The following is a 22,954-nucleotide window of genomic DNA, read 5'->3' on the forward strand; positions in this document are numbered from 1 at the left end:
TCTTTATTGCCAGTCCCATCCAGATTCTTTCCTGTGGTTTCTCAGGCCATCTCATCTGCCCACAGAGAGTTCTGGAGAATCAGGGGCCTGAGATTTTGGGCCCTTCAGTAACAGTGTCTGCATTTAATCACAGAGTATGTAGCCAGGAATGTGCCTCTCTTCCAAACACTGGGCCTCCTCACAGATGTCAGCAAAATTCACTCTGGCCTCCACAGCACAGTTTTCTCTGAGTCAGACTCTTAGGCTTGAGATTACAACAGTCAACTTTTATTGAGAGCTTAGCCTGTGTCAGACTTCAAATTCCCTCAGAAATCTAGTGATCAATTTTCCCCTTTGTACAAGTGAAGAAGTTTTAAGAAGTTTGTTTATTGCCAAACCCATAACCATGGCAGTTCCCAGGCCAGGGATTGAATTCGAGCTACAGCTGTGGCAATGCCCGATCCTGATCCTTTAACCCATTGCTTGGGTCAGGGGATCAAACCTACCCCTCCAAGGTGACCTGAGCTCCTGCAGTTGGATTTTTTCTTTTTTTTTCTTTTTTGTCTTTTTAGGGCCTCACCTGTGGCATATGGAAGTTCCCAAGCTAGGGGTCGAATTGGAGCTGCACCTGCCAGGCTACGCCATAGCCACAGGAACGCGGGATCGGAGCTGCGTCTTTGACCTACACCACAGCTCATGGCAAAGCTGGATCCTTAACCCACTGAGCGGGGCTAGGGAGTGAATCAGCATCCACAGGGATTCTAGTCGGGTTCATTACCCCTGAGCCACAACAGGAACTCCTGCAGTCAGATTCTTAACTCACTGGGCCACAGCAGGAACAACAAATGAAGTTTATTAAATCAGCAGAATATTTGAGTGCCTGCTGTGTGCTGAGCAGGATCTAGGCGTTAGAGGTGCAGCAGTGAATAAGGTAGATAAAAAGCTTTATGAATCTTTATGAAGATTTAAAGGTAGATAAAGACCGTTATGAAGCTTATGTGCTAGCGGGGGAAGGCAAACAGCAGGCAAAACCATTGAGTAAAAGAGTGTGAGAAGAGAAGGGCCAGTGTGGCGGGGAGGGCAGGGAGGGTGTAACGAAAGACTGGCTGCGACAGGCCCTCCCTCCTTGCTGGGAGGATGACATTTGGAGGAAGACCTGAATGAATTTAGTGAGAATGAAGCCCTGTGGCTCTCTGAGGGAGGGAGCTGCATGTGCAAAGGCCCTGAGGTGTGAGCATGCCCTGTATCTTCAAGGAACACAATGAGACCAGTGTGGTAGGAGTGAGAGAGGCGGGGAAGTGGAGAAGATAAGGTGTAAAAAGGAATCAGGTGGAGTTCCCGTTGTGGCTCAGTGGTTAGTGGACCCGACTAGGATCCATGAGGATGTGGGTTCAACCCTGGCCCCGCTCAGTGGGTTAAGGGTCTGGTGTTGCCGTGAGCTGTGGTGTAGGTCGTAGACACAGCCTGGATTCTGTATTGTTATGGTTGTGGCGTAGGCTGGTGGCCACAGTTCTGATTCAACCCCTAGTCTGGGAACCTCCATATGCTGCAGGTGCAGCCCTAAAACGACAAAAAATAATAATAATAATAATAAATAAATAAAAATAAAAGGGAAGACTGTGGTCTTGCTGGCCACCACGAGGACCTCGCTTTTACTGCGAGCGAGGTGGATGCCAGGGGAGAGTTCTGAGCTGAAAGGTGACATGAGCTGACGCACCCCACGGGATCCCAGGCTGCTGTGGGGAGAGTGGACACAGAGAGTAAGAAGGGAAGCAGGGAGTGCGGTCTGGAGGCGACTGCAGATCAGGGAGGAGAGGTGGGACCTTGGACCAGTGGTTGTGACAGAGATGGAGGATAAGCGGTCCGTTTGGGAGACCTGTGAAGACGGAGACGATGTCACGTGCTCTCGGACTGGGTGAGTCATGGCTGACTCGAGTTTTGTCCGGGGCACATGGTAGGCCGGGGAAGCTTCGGTGGAGCAGGTTGGGGGGGCGAAGATCAGGCGCTTCCTTTTGGACAGGCTGCCTTGAATGTCCCTCTTCACAGTTGGCCACGTGAACCTGAGGTCCAGGTGAAGCCTGGCCTGGAGATGCACGTGCTGGGGCGTCAGCATGTGGATGGCGCCTTGGCCAGGTTTCCCTGAAGGCAGAGCCAAAGCAGAGGGCTTGCGTACCCTCACTTTAATCGGCAGGACAAATCCAGAGAGACGCAGAGAGGGAGGGGGGCATCGGAAGGAGGGAGAAACAGCAGAAGTGTGCTTGGTGGAGTGGCCGTCACCAAAGGTGACTCTGAGGAGCAATGAAATGGGTCTCAGCATCATTTCTTGGTGGGGATGAAGGGGGCAGAATTTCTCCACCATCTCGCTCTTCTAGTTGGTTGAAGATTTGCCGTGTGGGGTGTTGACTCTGCATTTCTAGGTTGCATAGGAAAACCCTTGGGTACCAGTTGGGCCCATGGAGGTGGTGATGAGCGGGGCAGGGCTCAGGCAGGGGGTATTTGGATCAGATCACTCAGCCCAGGCAGAGCCGAAACAAAAGGCAAGTAAGGCCAAGAAGGTCTGAAGGGGTCACCCCTCCAGTTGCTCAGATCTGCTCTTGCCTCCCCCTCTGCTCCCGAGGGAAGGATCTAAATCCCATCCAACAGAGTCCCCTTCGAGGTGGTACGGCCGGTCGCTCGTCCTCCTGTGCTCTGTGTCCTTGTCCCAGCCAGAGGTGTGGCTGGTCTGGTGAGCTCATCCAGTCCTTCATCCTTGGCTGTCTTGCCCTGGGTGGGCTGTGATTGCCACAGTTGCCCTTACTGTCACCAGTGGGTGTGGAGACATCAAGAGACACCCCAGGAGGCTCTGGACAAACCTCTGCTTCACTTTGTGCCCGCAGTCCTGACTCCACTCGGAGATGGATGGGAAGATATTACCCTCAGCAGCACAGCAACTCTCTTCACCTTCCCCCAACAGGGGGCCCAAAGACCAGATGATGGTCACATCTTCAAGTTCATGGGGACGCTGGGACCCTAGTTCTCGCTCGTGTCCCCTGGCAGAAGCTTCCCATCCCCAGGCCCTGGAACCTCCAACCTGACACAATCAGTGTTTGCAGGGACAGGAAATGCCAATCCCGTCACTGGGAGTACGTGGGAGAGGACCCTGCTCCCACCCTCAGCTTCCTGTCCCCATGTATTCTAGTCAGAGGGGACACAGCAGCAGGGGTCACCTCCCTGGAGAGCAGAGCTGCAGAACATGGACCCTAAGTCCTCAGCAGGACTTCCACTTGGGTGTTGGGGTCCCGGGTAAGATCAGCAGATTCTTTAATTACATGGTCATGGTCCCACCCGCTTTGCCAAGAAAATGGGTCCCCTGGTGCAAGACATGGCCGTACTGTCATACATGAGGCAGTCTGAAGCTCTCAGGAGGCAGTACGGTCAGGAGAGCCCCTACCTAGAGCGGCATCAATGTGTCAACCTGATTGTTCCCACCAGGGTCAGAGGGGGTCTGATGTAATGATCCGCCACCAGGTCAATGGCGGGCTGGTCTCTTGGAGATGCTATACGGAGGGCTCGCTTTGGTCCTGCAGACCAGGCGTTCAGCAGCAAGACACATCTTTGGGAAGGAGCCCAGGCTACTTCACCACCCCTGTCACCTTGGCTGCTCTGTCCCTGGGCCCACTGCACTCACACTGGGGTGGCTGAGCAGAGACCAACTGATTTTTACCACCTGCAGCATCCGTTCCGGCTGGCGGAGACCATCTCTCTGCAGCAGACATTCTTTGATGGATTTGAAACTTGAGACACAAAGATGTAATCTTCGGTGTCCCCACCCGCTGACGTCATCAGTCCGTCTTCCACTTTTCTCCAGTTCTCCTTGGCTCATCTTCCGACCTTGCTCTTCTGAGATCTGACCTCCAGCCCCTTGCCACTGATCAGCAGATGTGTATCACCTGCTCCTCAGGCTGTTCATCCCTCCTCACGAAGGAAGGATCAAGTGCACAGCTCATGGCTCTGAGCCCCTAGGAGGATTAACTTTCATCCTTGCCCTCCAAGGCCACTCCTGAGGGGGCGTTGTGGCGCAAGAGTGGCAGCAGTCCATTTCTGCAGTGACAACACTTGATCCTTAACCTGCTGCACCACAAGGGAACTCTAAAGCCACATTTCTGTTTGTTTACTTGCTTCATACCTTTTAAACACGTTTTTTGAGACAGAATCAATATACAATAACTGCCCATGTTTAAAGTGAACAATTTGATAAGTTTTGGCCAATGTACGCACCTCTGAAACCATCACCTCAATCAATAGTGAATAAGGAGTTTTCGTGTGGTTCAGTGGGTTAAGGATTTGGTATTGTCAATGCAGTGGCTTGGGCTGCTGCTGTGGCACAGGATTGATCCCTGGCCCGGGAATTTCCACATGCCCCAGGGGTGGCCAAGAGAACAAAAAAGTAACCAAAGCCATCATCCCCCCAGTGTCCTCATGCCCTCTCATCATCCCTCCCTCCCACCTGTCTCCAAGCAACCCCTGATCTTTCTCTCACTATAGTTTACGTCTTCTCAGGTTTTACATAGATGGACGGTACCGTTTGTCCTCTTTCCTTTCCACGCAGCATCACTGTTTTGCGATGCATCCATAGTGTGTGTGTACCTGTAGTTTATTCATTTTTATTATTGAAGAGTATGCTTTGCACAGATATGTCACAATTTGTTTATCCATTCACCACTTGATGGACAAGTGGATTTACAGTATATCTGCTATGAACATTCATACATAAGCCTTCATATGGGCAATATTCTTTCCCTGAGATAAATGCCTTAAAGTAGAATAAGTGGGTCATATACATTTAACTTAAAAAATTTATCGAGTTATAATTTACATACCATAAAATTCGCTCTTTTTAAGGGTACAAGTCAATCATTTTAGCAAATTTGTGAAGCTGTGCAGCCCTCCTCCCCACAGTCCCGTGTTGGGATGTCTTCATTACCCCAGAACGGTCCCTCAGTCCATTGGCAGTAATTCTCTGTTCCCAGCTCATACTCAGGGAATCGCTAATCTACTTTACGTCTCTAAAGATTTGCCTTGGAGTTCCTGTCGTGGCTCAGTGGTTAATGAATCCGACTAGGAACCATGAATGAGGTGGCGGGTTCGATCCCTGACCTCGCTCAGTGGGTTAAGGATCTGGCAATGCCATGAGCTGTGGTGTAGGTTGCAGATGCGGCTTGGGTCCCACGTTGCTGTGGCTGTGGTGTAGGCCGGTAGCTACAGCTCCGATTGGACCCCTAGCCTGGGAACCTCCACATGCTGTGGGAGCGGCCCTAGAAAAGGCAAAAAGACAAAAAAAAAAAAAAAAAAAGGTTTGTCTTTTCTGGACATTTCACGTAACAAGAATCATTTAATATGTTTTTTTAGTATGTATGGCTTCTTTCACTTAGTGTAATGTTTGAGGCTCATCCACGTGGTAGCCTGGGTCAGTATTCCAGTCCTTTTTCTTGCCAAGTAGTTTCCACTGTCTGGATAGCTTTTTTAGTTTGTCCATTTATGAGTTGATGGACATTTGGGTTATTTCTCCTTTTTTGTGGCTATTAGGAATAATGCTGCCAGGAACATTCTTGTACAAGTCATTGTGTGGACACATTTTCATTTCTCTTGTGTAGATAGCTAGCAATGTAATTGCTGGGTCATACGGTCAATTTAAATTTATTTGTCTTTTTTTTTTTGGTCTTTTTGCCTTTTCTAGGGCCGCTTCTCGCGGCATATGGAGGTTCCCAGGCTAGGGCCACAGCAACACAGGATCCGAACCGCGTCTGCGGCCGACACCACAGCTCAGGGCAACGCCGGATCCTTAACCCACTGAGCGAGGTCAGGGATCGAACCTGAAACCTCATGGTTCCTAGTCGGATTCGTTAACCACTGAGCCACGACGGGAAGTCCCAATAATGCCCACCTTAAAGCACATTTATGAGGCTGGCATGCACTGGGATATGGACAATACCTGGTGAAAAGTAGGCATTCCCTATAAACTTGCCCATATTTTACAGACTGAGTCTTAAGTTATCCGTGTTCATATCTTACCCACTGTCTCCACTCGCCATGCTCCAGGCAAGGACCTCATCCCGGTGTTTAGTGCAGTGCCCCTTGGCACAAAATAGGCACAAACATTCGAAAGAAAGTATGGAAATCATGCGTCTCTAGCCGCCGCCTACCCTCCCGCTCGGAGTTGCATCGTTTGGCTCTGGAACGCAGACAGATCCAGACTCTGAAACTGCCGCCACTGAACACCAACTAGCCCGCGGCCTAGTCCTGACCAATGGGAGCTCGCCTCCCCAGGGGCCCGCCCCATTCTGACCTTCGATCGCTTGTACCCGACCTAGGAAGTCGACCAATTAGCTGTTGAGCTCCGTTGTTATCCCCGCCCCAATGTTGAAACTGCTGCTTCTGAAGGCGAAGTTACATTCGCGGGAGCGTCCCGCCTTCCCGCATCTGACCAATCAGGGAGGCCAGATAGGGCCCCGCCCCGGCCGGTGACGCATGGGGTGGGCGGGGCACAGCTCCCGGCCGCGCTGGCTGCTACTGGCTGGGCGTTGCCCGCGTTTCCTGGCGGTGAGTGCCGGGGCGGCAGGGTCAGGGATGCGGAGGAACGGCTCAGTTGGTTGCCCTCCGTTCGTCCTCATGGAGGGGCCGGGGCCCGCGATGGGAAAGAAGAGGGAGGCTGTCTCCCTCTTCCCAGTGTCCCGCTCCTGAGTTCTCCGGCACCACCTCTGGTACTCTTGCTGCCCGGTTTTCCTTTTGAATGTGGCCTTCCGGTTGCGGTGGCACAGCTTTAGCTCTCCAGAACGCGGCCGGAGCTGGAGGAGGGCAGATAGGCTGTTCTCTTTAACCCCGTGCGAAAACGGAGACCCTTGAGTATAGGTCTAGCCCAGAAACACTTGGTCAGATAAGGGTGGGGGCCGGGACTCCTGGTCCTGGGAATCAGGCTGTTTGCTCCCCTTGTCTGCACTCCGGCGGAGTGGTCTCCTCGAATCTCCACTGCCCCCCACTTAACTGCACGGGTATAGGTGGGGGCGGGTCCAGTGTAGTCTGGCTTCTCTGCTCCGGGCAGGGCTGGTTTCTGAGAGTAGGGGATCTGACTGAATCCAGTGTTAGAAAGGAATAACGTGTACTGGGGGGAGACTGGGTTTCTGGTTGGAGGAGTCTGGGCTTGAGGCTCAGAGGGAAGAGGAAGCCCCTTCCCCTAGCTTGCAGAAATCTTTTCCGGATTAGGGTGTATCCCTGAGCCTGGATGGGGTGAGGGGGGAGGCAGCTTCCACACTCCTGGGGAAAGAAAGGCTGGAGCCAGATTTGGATTCAAAATCTGACTTTGGCACTTACTAGCTGTGTGACTTGGGCCAAATTGCTTAACTCCTCTGAACTTTGGTTTCTTCATTTGTAAAAATAAAAGGAGGGAGTTCCCGTCATGGCTCAGTGGAAATGAATCTGACTAGCATCCATGAGGACTTAGGTTCAATCTCTGGCCTTGCTCAGTGGGTTAAGGATCCCACGTTTCTGTGAGCTGTGGTGTAGGTTGAAGACATGGCTTGGATCCTGTATTGCTGTGGTTGTGGTGTAGGCCGGCAGCTACAGCTCTGATTCGACCCCTAGCCTGGGAACCTCCATATGCCGCAGGTACGGCCCTAAAAATGCAAAAAAAAAAAAAAAAAAAAAAAAAAAGGAAGAAGAAAGCAGGGTAGGAGAGAGGAAAGAGTCCCTTCTGAAGTCTGATTTGTGTTAAATCCAAAAGTTATAATGCTTGGAGTTCCTTCTTTGGTGCAACGGGATCTGAGGCGTCTCTGCACCACCAGGACACAGGTTTGATCCTCCACTCGGCACAGGGGTTAAAGGATCCAGTGTTGCCCCAGCTTCATTGTAGGTCGCAACTGTGTCTTAGATCTGATCCTTGGCTGGGTAGCTTCCATAGGCTGGGAAGTGGCTAAAAAAGAAAAAAAAAGAAAAAGCTTTAATGCTTTATTTACATTTGTGGGCTTGCCCTAATTGTCTTAGATAACTAGTTATGGGAGTTCCCTGGTGGCCTGGTAGTTAAAGGATCTGGTATTATCACAGCTGTGGCTCAGATCACTGCTGTGGCGCAGGTTCCATCCCTGGCATGGGAACTTCCCCATGCCTCGGGCACAGCCACAAACAAACAAACAAACACTTGTAGTTAAGGTCGTTGCAGGTTCCATCCCTGGCATGGGAACTTCCCCATGCCTTGGGCACAGCCACAAACAAACAAACAAACAAACAAACATGTGTAGTTAAGGTCGTTAAAAGGGGATTGTTCTCTTTTGACATGTTAGGAAACATCCTGGCCAGTTTAATCATAACAGCCATTTATTGAGTGCTTTCTGTGTCCCAAGCACTGTACTAAGATTTAATATGCATTACCTCTTTTCATCCTTACAACAACTTTATGATGTTAGATGCTGCTACTTTCCGTTTGGCAGTTAAGGAAACCAAAGCCCAGAGAGGTTAAATAACTTGTCTGAGGTGGCACAATAAGGGAGTATCAGAGGAGGGATTTGAACCCAGGCCTCTGGCTCCTCTGGGTAGCCTCCTTAGCACTATACCATGCTGTCTGTCTTGGCTTCAGGTGAGAGAACCCAGCCGTGAGGACGCTTTGTGACCTGGGAGCCTGTGACACCTGCCGTGGGAAGCCAGCCGATAACGCCCAGGATGGTGGAGACCAGGGACCTGGTGCAGCTGCGGCAGCTCAACCTGGAGCTCCTGAGGCAGCTGCGGGCCGGGCAGGATGCCGTGCGACGGGCTGTGGCCAAGGCAGCCTCAGAGGTGAGCACCTTGGCCAAGTCCCTGGGCAAGGGAGAATCCAGCCCTTTGGGGTCTTACAGGGTGTCCATTTTACTGATGAGAAAAACTGAGGCCTGGTGTGGGACGGGACTGGCCTGGGACCCTGCAGAGGCTGGAGCAAGGATGACGACCAGGCCTTTGTGCCTGGTGCAGGCCATCTGGCTGTGTACCTGGGCGACCTGGCCTCTCTATTCCAGTCAAGCCAGGACCCCTGCAGCAGCAGCGACTCAGAGATACCATCCTCCCAGGAGACGTCAGTAGCCTTCAGGGTGGCCTGCCCACAGGATGCCAACCAGAGTGACCCCTGTGATAGATCCTGGCTTGGTGGGGCCAGTTCCAGGGTGATCTCTCTCCCACCTGCCAAGCGCCAACACCAGGAGTCCCTGGGCCCACAGAGATCCTACTCAGCTCCCTTGCTGGCCACCTCAGACTCCAGTGACCCAGAGCTTTCAGCAGAGCTGGATGACCGAAGAACCCGGGAGGCACAGGCTCAGGGGTCCATCCTGGCTCGACAAAGCAAGGTAACTTGGGAGAGTGGGGTGTCGTCCATCGATGGACACTGCCCTGAAAAACTGAGGCCTGGGGTGGGATGGGACTGGCCTGGGACACTGCAGAGGCTGGAGCAAGGAGGAGGACCAGGCCTCTGTGCTCTCATGGGCAGCCTCCCTTCCAGGGTGAGAGGCTCCCAGGAGACACTATGAGTCTCACCCAGCTCAGCCTGAGTGCTTGATAAGTTGTGGCCATTTGTTTCTCAGACAGCACTTGGGAACAGGATGACCAGCCCCATTATGTAGATGGGAAAACTGAGGCTTAGAGGACAGACTTGTTCAAAGTCACACATAGAAGGCAGCGGAGCAGGGGGCAAATTCTTGTCTTCCAGCACCTAAGCCCTGGGGCCCATGTCAGGGTGTAAGTTAAGCGTCAGCCCCTTTTCTGCCCGCATGATGAGGTCTCTTGGGGCTGGGCCCGCTGGCCTGGCCCTTGCTCCTCTTCGCCCCTCTCCTCACAGGAATCGTCCGTGTCTGAGACCACCTTCAACAAGGAGTCTCCGGTGCCAGAGAGGAGCTGGCGCCTCAGACCGTACCTGGGCTATGATTGGATTGCAGGTATGGCCCCACGCCCGCACCTCACCTGGGAGATGGGGATGGAGGCCCCAGCTTGCTTGTGTACCTGCTGAGCCCCCACCAGGCGCTGTTGCTGTTCCCCCGGCTGTTCCACCCTCCTTGCTGATCACCTTGAGTACCGTGTCTCCTCTCTCAGCCCTTGGCACAGTAACAGGCACAGAAGGTGCTCACCGAGCGTTTGTTGAATGAATGACTGAGTCAGAGCTGCCATATTTTTTTTGGCCTTTATTGTGTGCCAGGCGCCTGTGAAATGCTGTATGTGTGTCATCGCTTTACATTTTACCGCCCATCCCCCCACCCCCCCAGCAGCCTCAGCGGCCTCCTGGCTGGTCTCCCTCTGGCTTCTTTCACCCCATTACCATCCATTTTTGACACAGCAGCCAGGACGAATCTTTTTCTTTTTTCATTTTTTTCTTTTTTTCTTTTTTTCTTTTTTTTTTTTTTTTTTTGTCTTTTTTGCCTTTTCTTGAGCCGCTCCCGCAGCATATGGAGGTTCCCAGGCTAGGGGTCTAATCAGAGCTGTAGCCACCAGCCTACGCCAGAGCCACAGCAATGCGGGATCTGATCTGAAACCCACACCACAGCTTACGGCAATGCCGGATCCTTAACCCACTGAGCAAGGCCAGGGATCAAATCCACAACCTCATGGTTCCTAGTGGGATTCGTTAACCACTGCACCACGACGGGAACTCCTCTCTCTTTTTTTTCACTTGCACCACAGCATGTAGAAATTCCCATGCCAGGGATCAAACCTGTGCCATAGCTGCATCCAGAGCTGCAGCTGTGACAGTGCTGGATCCTTAACCCACTGGGCCACGAGGGAACTCCCAGAATGAATTTTTAAACATGGGAATCAGATCACGTCACTCAGTACTTAGTAAATTCCAGAATCCTTGTCTAGACTTTTTTTTAAATTTTTTTGTCTTTGTCTTTTTGAGGGCCGCACCCGCGGCATATGAACGTTCCCAGGCTAGGGGTCCAGTTGGAGCTGTATGCTGACTCTTTGCTCCAGCCTCTCTGGCCTCTTTGCTCGTCCTTGAAGCAGCCTTGTTCACAGTCACCTCAGGACCTTTGCACTTGCCGTTCCCCCTGTCTGGCACTACTCCCCCCGTTCTCCCTGGCTGTTCCCTTTTCTTCATGAGCAGTCAGCTCAAATGATAGGCGTGCCCTGAACACCATGTCAGCATGGCTGCCTCTGTATCACTGCCTCTTGCATCAGCCATCAGGAAGTCCTCCTGTTTGCTTGGTTCCTGTCTGACTCCTCCAGTAGATCATAAGCTCCGATGGAACAGGGGCCTGGCTGTCTTTTCATTGCTGTGTTCCCGGAGCCTGAGCCTAGAACGGTGCCTGGCACGTAGTAGGCCCTCAACCCAACACTGGTTGAGTGAGTGCGTGAGTGGGCGGGCCCAGGAGGGTGGTGCTGTTGCATCCTCTGTTTCACAATGGAAGGAAATGATGCAAAGCCGGGGACAGAGAGGTCGAGTTGCTGCTCCAAGATGGGTTCCCTGTGGGGCTCCCGGACCCTGCGGTGGTCTCATTCCAAGGACTTCCCCGGGCGTCAGCTCACTGCCCTGCCTCCCATCCCCGGGAGAGTGGAGGTGCCTACCCCTGCCGTCCCGTGTCCTGTGACTGCATGCTCCCCTCCCCCCTTTCTGAGCTCCCAGCCTGGCCTGTCCCTGCCTTTGCCCACTCGCTCACATCCCTCTTGGCTCCCGGAGGGTTTACTCCCTGTAAATCTCTCCTCTGTCCCTCCAGCGTCTTTCTGTCCCATCAGCGTCGAAACACATCAGTGGGAACTGAGTCCGCTGCATGCCTGTCGTGGGCCGGGCGCGGTTCCTTTCCTCTGCTTCGCTCCCATTAAGGCCTTGACTCTCCCCAATAACCTGATCCCGTAGATGCTGTCATGGTCCCCAGTGACAGATGGCAAGGCTGGGGTGCCGGGAGACTGAGGAACTTGGCCAAGCCTCACACCTGCTCCGGTGACAGCTGCAGCCTGACTTCCCTCCTGATAAAGCCTCGCGCCCTTTCTTCTCCTTCTCTGTCCATGTCCTCTGTTTTGCCTTTACATCGCGATTCCTCAAAAGGGGCCTCTAGACTCCCTGTCTCCAGTTTCTCTCCCCGACTTTTTCTTAGGTCGGGCTTCAGCTGCCCCTGCCCTGCACCGCCCGCGTGTCGCTGTCCTCAGCCAGGTCATCAGTGACCCCTGCATCGCCGGCTCCCAGCTCAGGTCTCAGGCCTGGCCCTGAGCAGTGGGCACACAAAGCTCCCTCCTGGAGCTCTCGCTTCCCTTGGCTTCCAGGCCCAGGCACTCCCCCGGCTCTTCGCCCCCGAAACCCAGCTGCCCTGCCTAGGCTCCTCCGATGGATCCGCTTCCTCGTTCCGACCTCCAGGCTCCCGGGGGCCCCCACAGTGCCCAGGCTTTGCACGCTCTCTTCTCCGCCACTTTTGTCTCTAGCCTATGCCGCTCCTCTGAATTCCAGCTCTCCTCCTCTGCAGAGCTCAGTAGGTGTCTTCAACTGGTGTCACAGCCGAAGTCGCCATCCTTATTTCTGCCCACCTGTCCCTCCTGCAGTCTTTCCTAGCCCTGTAAATGACAATTGCATTTATGGAGCTAATGGCCATCATATTTTTTTTGCCTTTTTTTTTTTTTAAGGGCCGTGCCGTTGCCTGTGGAGGTTCCCAGGCTAGGGGTCAAATCGGAGCTGTAGCCACCGGCCTACACCACAGCCACAGCAATGCGGGATCCAGGCCACATCTGCAACCTACACCACAGCTCACAGCAACGCCAGATCCTTAACCCACTGAGCAAGGCCAGAGATTGAACCCGTGTCCTCATGAATGCTAGTCAGATCCGTTTCTGCTGCGCCACAACAGGAACTCCTAATGGCCATAATCTTGACATCAGCCCTGGTGTTTCCTCTCCTTTAGACACATCGTACATCCTGGTAGCCCTGCCTTCAACATATTTGTAGAATGTGGCTCCTTGTCTCCACCACGATGCCTACAGTAGCCTCCTAACTGGTGCCTCTGCCTCCCCTCACCTTGCAGCAGCCAGAAGGGGAATCCTTAAAAGGACATGGCTGATCTGATTGTGACATTCCTTGTCCCCAACCCCTTCCCCGGCTTCCCAGCGTCCTCTCCTCCACCCTCACCCCCCCTTCCCCATCTCACCTCCTGGGTGTCCCTCAAGTGTGTATACTGAGCGAGCACACGCCTACCCCAGGGCCTTTGCACTTGCTCTTCCATCGCCTGGGATGTCCCCATGCCTCCCTCCCTTCATCAGGTCTCTGCTCAGGTGTCACCTCTGCAGAGAGGCTTCCCCTGGTGCCCCTGCCCTGCCAAGCTCAGTTTCCCCACTCTCTTTTACTTCCAGCAGGTGTCACCTTTCAGTATTTTCACAGGTTTCTTTGGTGACTAGTTCATCTGTCGCCATGTATTAGAATGTAAGCTTCACGAGGGCAGGGGTTTTATCCAGGTAGCTGCTCTTTCCCCAGCACATAAAACAGTGTCTGGCCCATAGTAAAGGGTCTGGGAAGAATTTTTTTTCCTTTTTCGGCCACACCCGTGGCACATGGACGTTCCCAGGCCAGGGATCGAATCTGAGCCTCAGCTGTGACCTGTGCTGCAGCTATGGCAACACTGGATCCTTAACCTACTGTGCTGGGCCCAGGAATGAACCCGCACCATCACAGAGGCAATGCTGGATCCTTAACCTGCCGTTCCACAGCGGGAACTCCTAAAAATAGTTTTTGCAGAGATGGTTGGACATGCATGAGGGTAGGCAGACACGGAGGCAAAATCAACAGCCAGATGAATGGAAGGTCCTCTCTAGGTCTGTACGAGGCACAGTGGGGGCACAGCAGGTGGCCTGGGATGATGGCACCGAGCATCCCCTGTGTCTTGGCCACACAGCAGCTGTTCTGTGCGTTATCTCCCCCAGGGTCCCTGGACAACAGCTCTCCTGTCACCAGCAAGTCCGAGGCCTTCTTCTCCAAGCTGCAGGAGTTCCGGGAAGCCAACAAGGAGGAGTGTATTTGCAGTGACCCCGAGTGAGCAGGGGTGGGTGAGGGGTGGGCAGGGCGGCTTTGGGGATGTGTTGCCCGGGCCTGCTAACCCTCTCGGCCTCACAGACCCCAGTTCCCAGACCTGCGGGGGAGCGGCACTGTGGAGAGGGACCACGAATGTGAGTGTCAACCCTTGGTGGCCGCCCCTTGGCCCAGCCAAGGCCAGGGGAGGCAGCAGAGGTGTGGGGGACTCGGGGAGGGAGGCCCTGGGTTGGGGAGGGGTGAGTCGAGGCCTGGCCTCCTGGGGAGTGGTGCCACCCTGTGTCACCTGCCTCACCCCTCATGCTCCTCCCAGCTGCCTCGTTTTTCCAGTGTGTCCCCCATCTGCCGCTCCTTTCTGTACTTGGATCGTCTGTGGGGGTGGGGGTGCCAGCTCAGTCACGTGAGCACCTGACCCCTTTGCACGTGCAGCATGCAGCAGACCCGTGTGTGCATGTGTGTGAGGCGTGTTCATGCGATACACGTGCATGTGTGTCCTGTGTGTGTGATTACAAGTGTAGCTATGTGCCCGTTGGTCCATGAACGTGACTCTGAAGCTATGCTTTGTGTTTGCACAGGTGATGTTTGCATGTGAAGGTGCCAGCGTGTGCACACATGCACGTGTGTGTCATGCCTGAGTAGAGGCAGTGCTGTGTTTTGGCATGTGAGCACGTGTGTGTGCTCTGTGTGCACGTGGGCGGACCAGACCTGGGTGGTCGGGGTCCTGGCTGAGGGGGGCTTCTGTGTCTCATGGGTCTCGCAGGTGTCTACTGTTACCGGGTCACCCGGCGCCTGTTTCTCGCGCCTTCAGATCCCGGCACCCCGTGCCGCCTGTGCAGGATGCCACGGGACCAGCGGGGGCCTGGGACCCTGGCAGAGCCAGTGCAGGTCAGGTGAGTGGCCGGAGCAGGCAGGACACTGGGGGAGCTGTAGGTGCCACTGAGGAGGAGAGCAGAGCCTGGGGCCCGCGGTCTTGAGGGAGGGAGAGTTGGGACTGGGGCTGCAGCCCCATGGCACCTGGAGGCACCTGCAGCAGTGTTCCTACTGTCCCTGTGCCCAGGGTGAGCATCCCGCTGTCCATCCTGGACCCCCCGCATCGGTACCGTATCCACCGGCGGAAGAGCTTCGACGCCTCCGACACGCTGGCCCTGCCCCGGGTGAGGATGGGCATGGGGCTGCCCCCCGACTGGCCCAGGACCCCTGGGTGGGTCCAGAGGCCCAGAGGGGGCCAGGGAGTGTCACACAGCAAGGCTGGGCTCAAGGACCCAAGTCTCCGGAGTTCAGGCTGGGCCACTTGAGTCACTGGCACTGTGCTTTTCCCTGAGGGAGGCCTGGTTCCCCACCCACCCCCGGCTTCTAGGAGGGCACAGAGGGGGCCCCATCTCTCGTACCCTTGTGTGTTGCGTGCCGTGTGCACAGTCCTTAGGAGGACTGTCTCATGGAGCCACAGCAGCCGAGTGTCGGTTCTGCTATTCACCCACTTTACAGATGAGGAGGCTGAGGCGGAGGGGAGGTGTCTTATCCAAGGTCAGCCAGGAGGAAGCGCTGGTATTTGAACCCAGGTCCTTAGGCTTCCGAGGTGCCTCCCATAGAGACGCCCTTTGTCTCTCCTGGGTATGATAGGGGTCAGCGGGGACCCCACTCAGTCCCAACTGAGGCTGGGGGTGCTGGGGTTGGGGAGAAGAGAAGGGCTGCCGAAGAGTCAGTTTGCCCGTCTCTGAGGGGGGTACAGCATGCTGTCCTCAGGCAAAAGGATGAGGCGGCAGGTGAGGGACTCAGTCCCTGTTGGGGGCCGGGGGTGGGGCCTGGCACACAGGACATGCTCCATGGGAGTGGGGGGGCCCAGGCCCTGGGTCAGCAGGATGAGGAAAGGGAGGCCTGGGTAACAGTGGGTGGACATAGGCCCCTGCTCTGGGGGCAGCCTCAGTCTGTGGGGGACACTGTAGCTGTCTAAGGGGCCCCTTTACCTCCATGGGGGTACAGTCCTGTCCTAAAGGATGCTGCCATTCCAGGAGGGGGTGCCCAGTCTGCCGGCAGCCCCGCCCCAGGCAGGTGCCTTAACCCCGTGTTATCCACAGCACTGCCTGCTGGGCTGGGACATTCTCCCTCCGAAGTCTGAGAAGAGCTCAGCCCCCAAGAGCCTGGACCTCTGGTCCTGTGTCTCCAAGGCCCAGCACCGGAAGCTGTCGGCTGCTGCCACGTCACACCTGGTACAGCCCAGGGTGCCCTGGGAGGGACAGGTGCCTGGGGCCAGCCGGGGCCTGCAGGGTCCCTGGAGGGCAGGACTGGGGTGGGAGTGCCAGGTTTGGAAGCCACTCTCTGTGGGATCCCGCCCCACCCTGGCCCCGACCCCTGTCACCTCCCTGGGCTCCACTGCTCCCCACTGGCTATACCCCCCCTATCCTGGAGGGTGACCCCAAGTCTGAGATCCAGAAGCGGGTGAGACTAGAGATGGGGTGATCTGTCCTCATGGGGGCCCCCACTGACACCTCTCCCTTCACTGTCTAGGCTGGGCCAACACGGGTCCCACCTCCCATCCCAATCTGGTCAGAACCCTCAGTGCCCCCTCCCTGTGCCCCCCGGCCGAAGCCCTGAGGACTGGCCCTTTGGAGGAGGACAGCGGCCTGGCCATCGTCTCAGCCTCTGCCCTCTGGCAGGGGTGCCCCCAAGAGGGGAGTCCTGGCCAGCCTCAGCTGGAGGTGGGCTCAGGTCCCACCTTCCTAGGCTGGGCAGGTGAATGGATCCAGGCTTGGTCCTTCCTGTGGACAGAGAAGTGGACCCCAGGGTCGGGGTGGGGGATGCTGTGACACATTTGTAAATAAAGTTCAGAGCTCCCTGCAGCACCAGGTTCCCACATGTGCCGGGTCTGTCTTGCTGATGCCCTCAGTGCTGCGAGATGCCTTGGCCTTGGACCGCCCGCCCCTCACCTGGGGAGGGGTGCTCTGACGACCTGCACTGGGTGGGGTGGATCCAGTACCCCAAGTGTGGCTCTTTGTGTACCTTCCAGCTCTGGATAGATGGCCTCCCCACCAGACAAGTGCCTTGCCTGCCCACTTTCATTTCTCACAAGCATCCTATCTTAATAAATCTATTGCTTACTTTTATAAAAAAAAAAAAAAGCCATCTCAGGAAGGGACTTAGGATCTGTGGTTGAGGGACCCCTGGGGTCGAGGCGGAGCTCTGACGGTGGAGGGTGAATGAGCCCCTCCCGTTCCTTGCACCTGACGCCGGGGTCCAGGGATGAAAGGGCTCTCTTCAAGTCCCTAGGCAAGGTGGCTCTGTCCCTCCTTCTCTAGCCCAGCCCTAGAAGCCACGGGTGATCCAAAGCCCTGGCAGTGACACATGGGGAAGCAAAGGCCAGGAGGGGGGGAGTTGGAGGCAGGATTGGCCAAGAGCCCAAATCTGACCTTCTGAATGAGTTCTCTGCACATGTTGAACAATATGAAATTCCTGATTTTGGGGGGAATGTTTTTAGGATAACAATGGAATAGATGGGGAACGTGCCCAGGGAAAGCACATGCTTTTTCTGAGATCTCTAGCTTAGAGGGGTGGAGGAGCTAGGGCTGTGGGCTCCTGTGGCTCCCACTTGGAGCTTGTCAAGCCGAGAAAACCTTTCTCTCCTCCTTGTTCATAGCACATGTATTAGGATAAACACGGTTATACTGCACTAACAAACTGATGCCCAGGTCTCAGTGGTTTGACGTAAAGCCTTATCTCTTGCCCACTAGCTCATACTGCCCATCTCTCTTGGGTCATATGGGGTCTCTGTTCTGATGTCTTTTGGGGACCCAGGCTAGTGAAGGCTCCACCATGGGGATATTCTAAAATAGACCCCTTTCTGTATCTGACCATAATAAAGCATGTAAATAAGCCTAGAAGGCCAGCCACAACAAGCAATTTAAAATTACTGTTATTTTGAGGGAGTTCCTGTCATGGCACAGCAGAAATGAATCCGACTAGGAACCATGACGTTGTGGGTTCGATCCCTGGCCTCGCTCAGTGGATTAAGGATCTGGTGTTGCCGTGAGCCATGGTGTAGGTCGCAGACACGGCTTGGATCCCACATGGCTGTGGCTGTGGCTGTGGCCGGCAGCTGTAACTCCAATTGGACCCCTAGCCTAGGAACCTCCACATGCCGTGGGTGCGGCCCTAAAAAGCAAAAAAAAAAAAAAAATCACTATTTTAAGAAAATCAGTTTTATAGTGCTGGTTTTAAATCTTTAAAAGTTTGTTTTTTATTTTAACCATTGACTTTTATAGATTGTTTTTCAGAAGTTTAAAATTTTGTACATGTGTACATGTACACCTGTTAGTTTGGGTTCATTTCTACAGTATTTTTTTTTTTTTTTTTTTTTTGGGTCTTTCTAGGGCCGCAGCCATGGCATATGGAGGATCCCAGGCTAGGAGTTGAATCAGAGCTATAGCAGCTGGCCTACGCCACAGCCAAAATGCAGGATCCGAGCCAGGTCTGTGACCTACACCACAACTCACGGCAACGCCGGATCCTTAAACCCACTGGGCAAGGCCAGGGTTTGAACCCACGTCCTCATGGATGCTAGTCGGATTTGTTTCTGCTGAGCCACTATGGGAACTCCTCTACAGTACTTTGTAAGAATCAGAAGTTTGCAGAGTTCCTTTTGTCACTCAGCGGAAATGAATCTGACTAGCATCTGGCCTTGCTCAGTGGGTTTAAGAATCTGGCGTTGTCTGAGCTGTGGTGTAGGTCACAGACACATCTCGGATCTGGCATTGTTGTGGCTGTGGTACAGGCTGACAGCTACAGCTCTGATTTGACCCCATGTGCTGCGGGTGTGGCCCTAAAAAGACAAAAAAAAAAAAAAAAGTTTTTTTGAGCACCTGATTAAAAAAAAAAAAAGGTTGCTTTAGCCCAGAAATGACGTACAGGTCACTTCTGTTCCTGGTCCATTGGCTGAAACTAGTTACATGGGCTGTGCCTGACAGCAGCAAGTCAGGACCTGGAGGGGGATACTGGGTGAGTGTTACTGTCGTCAGTCACCTCCTAGGCCCTGTGCAGCGGGGGCCCTTTGCAAAAATAACAGGTACTGAGAACTCTTCCCTAAAAGTCTTCCTTTGCTGCATCTGGGGCTCCAACCTCCAGTGCCTCTAGTAGGCAGGCAGGCGAGGTAGGCAGGCTCAGGGCCACCTGGCGAACATACATCCCCTCCCAAGGCTTTCAAGTTCAAATGCCTCTATGATCCAAACGATATGTGTCTGGGCAGATTCAGCAGCAGGTTGTGCTTGGCCACTTGATTCTAGTGTCTGAAGCAGCAAAGTCGCTTCCATGCACGTTTTTTTTTTTTTTTTTTTTTTTTTTTTTTTTGGTAGGGCCACACCTGAGGCATATCCAGGTTCCCAGACTAGGGTCTAACTGGAGCTGTAGCTGCTGGTCTACACCACAGCCACAGCAACACCAGATCCAAGCCACATCTACAGCCTACACTGAAGCTTGCAGCAATGCTGGATCCTTAACCCACTAAGTGAAGCCAGTGATCGAACCCGCATCCTCATGGATACTAGTTGGGTTCTTAACCTGCTGAGCCACAATGGGAACTCCCCACATGTAATGTTTTCTATCAGTTTTTTATTTTTGGCTGTGGCAGCTTGATGTGGAATCTCAGTTCCCAGACCAGGGCTGCAGCAGTGAAAGTGCCAGGTCCTAACCACTAGAGCACCAGGGAACTCCCTTATTTAATTTTTATTTTTTTGGCCACACCTGAGGCATGTGGAAGTTCCCTGAGCCAGGAATCAAACTTGTGCCATAGCAGTGACCTGAGCCACACTGGATCCTGCCAGGCCACTAGGGAACTCCTCCCTTATCAATTTCTAAAAATGTATGTTTAGCTGTTTGAGAAGATACACCTGGAGTTCCCGTTGTGCAGCGGAAACGAATCCAACTAGGAACCATGAGGTTGTGGGTTCGATCCCTGGCCTCGCTCAGTGGTTTAAGGATCCAGCATTGCCGTGAGCTGTGGTGTAGGTTGAAGACCCAGCTCAGATCTGGCGTTGCTTTGGCTGTGGTGTAGGCCACTAGCTACAGCTCCGATTAGACCTCTAGCCTGGGAACCTCCATATGCCACAGGTGTGGCCCTAAAAAGACAAAAGAAAAAAAAATACACAAGAAAATTTACCACCGTTGACACGTGCAGTTTAGGGGCACTAAGTCCATTTGCATTGCTGTGCAACCATCACCACCAACCATCCCCAGCATTTTCTTCCAAAACTGGAACTTCATACCAGTTAAATGTCAACGCTCTATTTTCCTCTCCCTGATTTTGGCAACCACCATTCATTCCACTTTCCGCCTCTATGCATTTGACTACTCCAGGAACCTCCTCTAAGTGGAGTCATACAGTATTTTTTTTTTTTTTTTTGTCCTTTTGCCATTTCTTGGGCTGTTCCCGCAGCACATGGAGGTTCCCAGGCTAGGGGTTGAATCGGAGCTATAGCCGCCAGCCTACACCAGAGCCACAGCAACGCAGGATCCGAGCCGTGTCTGCGACCTACACCACAGCTCATGGCAACATTGGATCCTTAACCCACTGAGCAAGGGCAGGGACCGAACCCGCAACCTCATGGTTCCTAGTCGGATTCATTAACCACTGCGCCACGACGGGAACTCCAGTATTTTTTGCTTCTTATTTGACTTCTTTCATTTAGCATGGTGTCCTCAAGGTTTATGTTGTAATGTGTCAAAATCGCCTTCCCTTTTTTTTTCCTTTTTCTTTTTAGGGCTGCGGCTGTGGCACATGGAGGTTCCCAGGCGAGGGGCTGAATCAGAGCTACAGCTGCCGGCCTCCACCACAGCCACAGCAACGCAGGATCCAAGCCACATCTGCAACCTACACCACAGCTCATGGCAACATTGGATCCTTAACCCTCTGAGTGAGGTCAAGGATCAAACCCGAGTCCTCATAGATCTAGTCGGATTTGTTTCCACTGCACCACAACAGGCACTCCCTGTATCTCCTTCCTTTTTAAGGCTGGAAAGTATGTCATTATATGGATCTGCCCCATCTTGTTTATCCATTCATCCGCTGATGGTGTCTTGAGTTGCTTCTGCCTTTTGTGATTGTGAACAATGCTTCGATGAACATGGGTGTTCAAATGTTTGTTTGAACCCCTGCTTTCAGCTCCTTTGGGTATAAACCTAGACGAGGGATTGCTGGATCATATGGTCATTCTGTGTTTAATTTTTTGAGGAACCCACTGCCATTTTCCACAGGAGCAGCACCATTTTCCCTTCGCACCAGCAATGCAGGATTCCACTTCCGCCGCATCCTCACCCACACACTTTCTGCTTTTTCAGTAATAGCCATCCAAGAAAAGAAAAGAAAAGGAGCTCCTTGGTGGCTCAGTGGGTTAAGGATCTGGCGTTGTCATTGCTGTGGTTTGGGTCGATGCTACGGCGTGGGTTTGAGTCTTGGCCTGGGAACATTTACATGATGTAGGCTCACATTCCGCCCCCCTGCCTCCCTTCCCCCCCACCGCCAAAAAAACATCCTAATGGGTGTGACATGGTTTCTCACTGCAGTTTTGCTTTGCTTTTCCCTAATGCTTAGTGCTGCTGAGTGTCTTTCCATGTGCTTATTGGCCCTGGGTATATCTTCTTTGGAGAAATGTCTGTTTGGGTCCTTTGCTCCTTTTTTGAGTCAGGTTGTTTGGTTTTTTTGTTGTTCCACATGTGATTTTAAGTCAGAGCCTGTGGGAGTTGGTGGTTTTGTTGGAAATTCTTCAGCCAGAGGGAAAAGAGAATCTGGAAGCCTTCTGCCAAAAAGTTGACAGCTGAGGTCACCTTCTAAGTTCAGCTGACCCAGAAGAGCAACAGCTGGACAAGGTAGAAAAGGTTCTTCCTCATGCAAGTCTAGACTGCCGTGCCGGGTCCATTAACTCGTCAGGGCAAGTGGTTCTTCTGGAACCACAATTCTTTTTGAAAATTTAGGCTTCTGGCTCTGTCTTGCCCGTGCTGCCCCTCCAGAGCTACTCTGTACGAATAGGCTTTTGGGGGAATAGGCTTTTTCTTTTTCTTTCTCTTTTCTTTTTATAGCCATATCTGCGGCATATGGAGGTTCCCAGGCTAGGGGTAGAATCAGAGCTACAGCCGCTGGCCTACACCACAGTCACAGCCATGTGGGATCCTAGCCACATCTGTGACCTACACAGTAGCTTGCAGCAACCCTGGATCCTTAACCCACTGAGCGAGGCCAGGGATGGAACCTGCATCCTCAAGGGTGCTGTCAGGTTCTTAACTCCTCTGAGCCACAATGGGAACTCTAGGAATAGGCTTTTCCAAACTTAAGGGACTCCAAGGGTGTAGGTCGCAGGCAGAGAGACCCCTGCACAGAGCTTCACGTCTTCAGCCCTGCCTCACTCAACCTGCTCCCCCACTGTTCCAGGACTGTCACTGTGCCCTCCCAGGCACTGCAAGCCACACCTAAATCTTCTGGACCTCCCCTCCCCATGTGAGGCTGCGCTCGTGATCTTTCTTGTCCCCCACTTCCCACCTTCCAGCTCCTTATCTCAGCTGGAGTGTCTCGTCTTTCAAGGGGGCCTCCCTGAATCCCTGGGCCCCTCGGATTCACCCCATCCCACTGTACACTGCGCGTGCCCTGTTCTGCTCCATCTCAGCCCCCACATGCTGTCACTAACCATCAGGCTCATGGCTGAAGATTTTCTCTCTCCTGCCAGAATTTAAGCTCCACGTGAGCAGGGGTGGTGTTTTTTTCCTTAACTGATACTTTTTTATTGTTTTCTCAAACGTAGTGACTCAACTGTAGCTCAGGATTTGGCTTTTTCCTCCAGGCTGCTTTCCATCTGCATAATGCTTTAATTTCTCTGTGGACACCGTACATGCTCAATAATAGTGTTTTTGTTTGTTTGTTTGTCTGCTCCAAGTATGTAGCATAAATTCCAAAGGAAAAAAGCAAGATCACCCACATTTTCCAAAATTGATGTGTCAGTCATTTGGGAA

At 53.3% G+C, this 22,954-nt stretch overlaps 1 protein-coding gene across 4 annotated transcripts; it reads left to right on the forward strand.

The window, feature by feature from the left end:
* On the forward strand, nt 6,475–16,822 carry MIIP (migration and invasion inhibitory protein). 4 transcript variants are annotated; one of them, XM_005665007.3, is made up of 11 exons: nt 6,475–6,558; nt 8,585–8,781; nt 8,997–9,320; nt 9,809–9,905; nt 13,864–13,972; nt 14,054–14,106; nt 14,730–14,859; nt 15,027–15,123; nt 15,455–15,580; nt 16,045–16,176; nt 16,475–16,822. In XM_005665007.3, the coding sequence occupies exons 2-11, from the start codon at nt 8,668–8,670 to the stop codon at nt 16,559–16,561; spliced, it is 1,269 nt and encodes a 422-aa protein (XP_005665064.1). In that variant the 5' UTR covers nt 6,475–6,558; nt 8,585–8,667; the 3' UTR covers nt 16,562–16,822.

Source organism: Sus scrofa, chromosome 6 (genome assembly GCF_000003025.6).
Source record: "Sus scrofa isolate TJ Tabasco breed Duroc chromosome 6, Sscrofa11.1, whole genome shotgun sequence".
In the NCBI taxonomy this organism is placed as follows: Eukaryota; Metazoa; Chordata; class Mammalia; order Artiodactyla; family Suidae; genus Sus; species Sus scrofa.

Bases quoted from the DNA above. Each gene is read 5' to 3' on its own strand.
- MIIP (XM_005665007.3), top strand. From the start codon at position 8,668: ATGGTGGAGACCAGGGACCTGGTGCAGCTGCGGCAGCTCAACCTGGAG. The intron at 14,860-15,026 runs GTGAGTGGCCGG...CCCTGTGCCCAG, and splicing joins GCAGAGCCAGTGCAGGTCAG to GGTGAGCATCCCGCTGTCCA. The intron at 15,581-16,044 runs GTATGATAGGGG...TGTTATCCACAG, and splicing joins ACGCCCTTTGTCTCTCCTGG to CACTGCCTGCTGGGCTGGGA.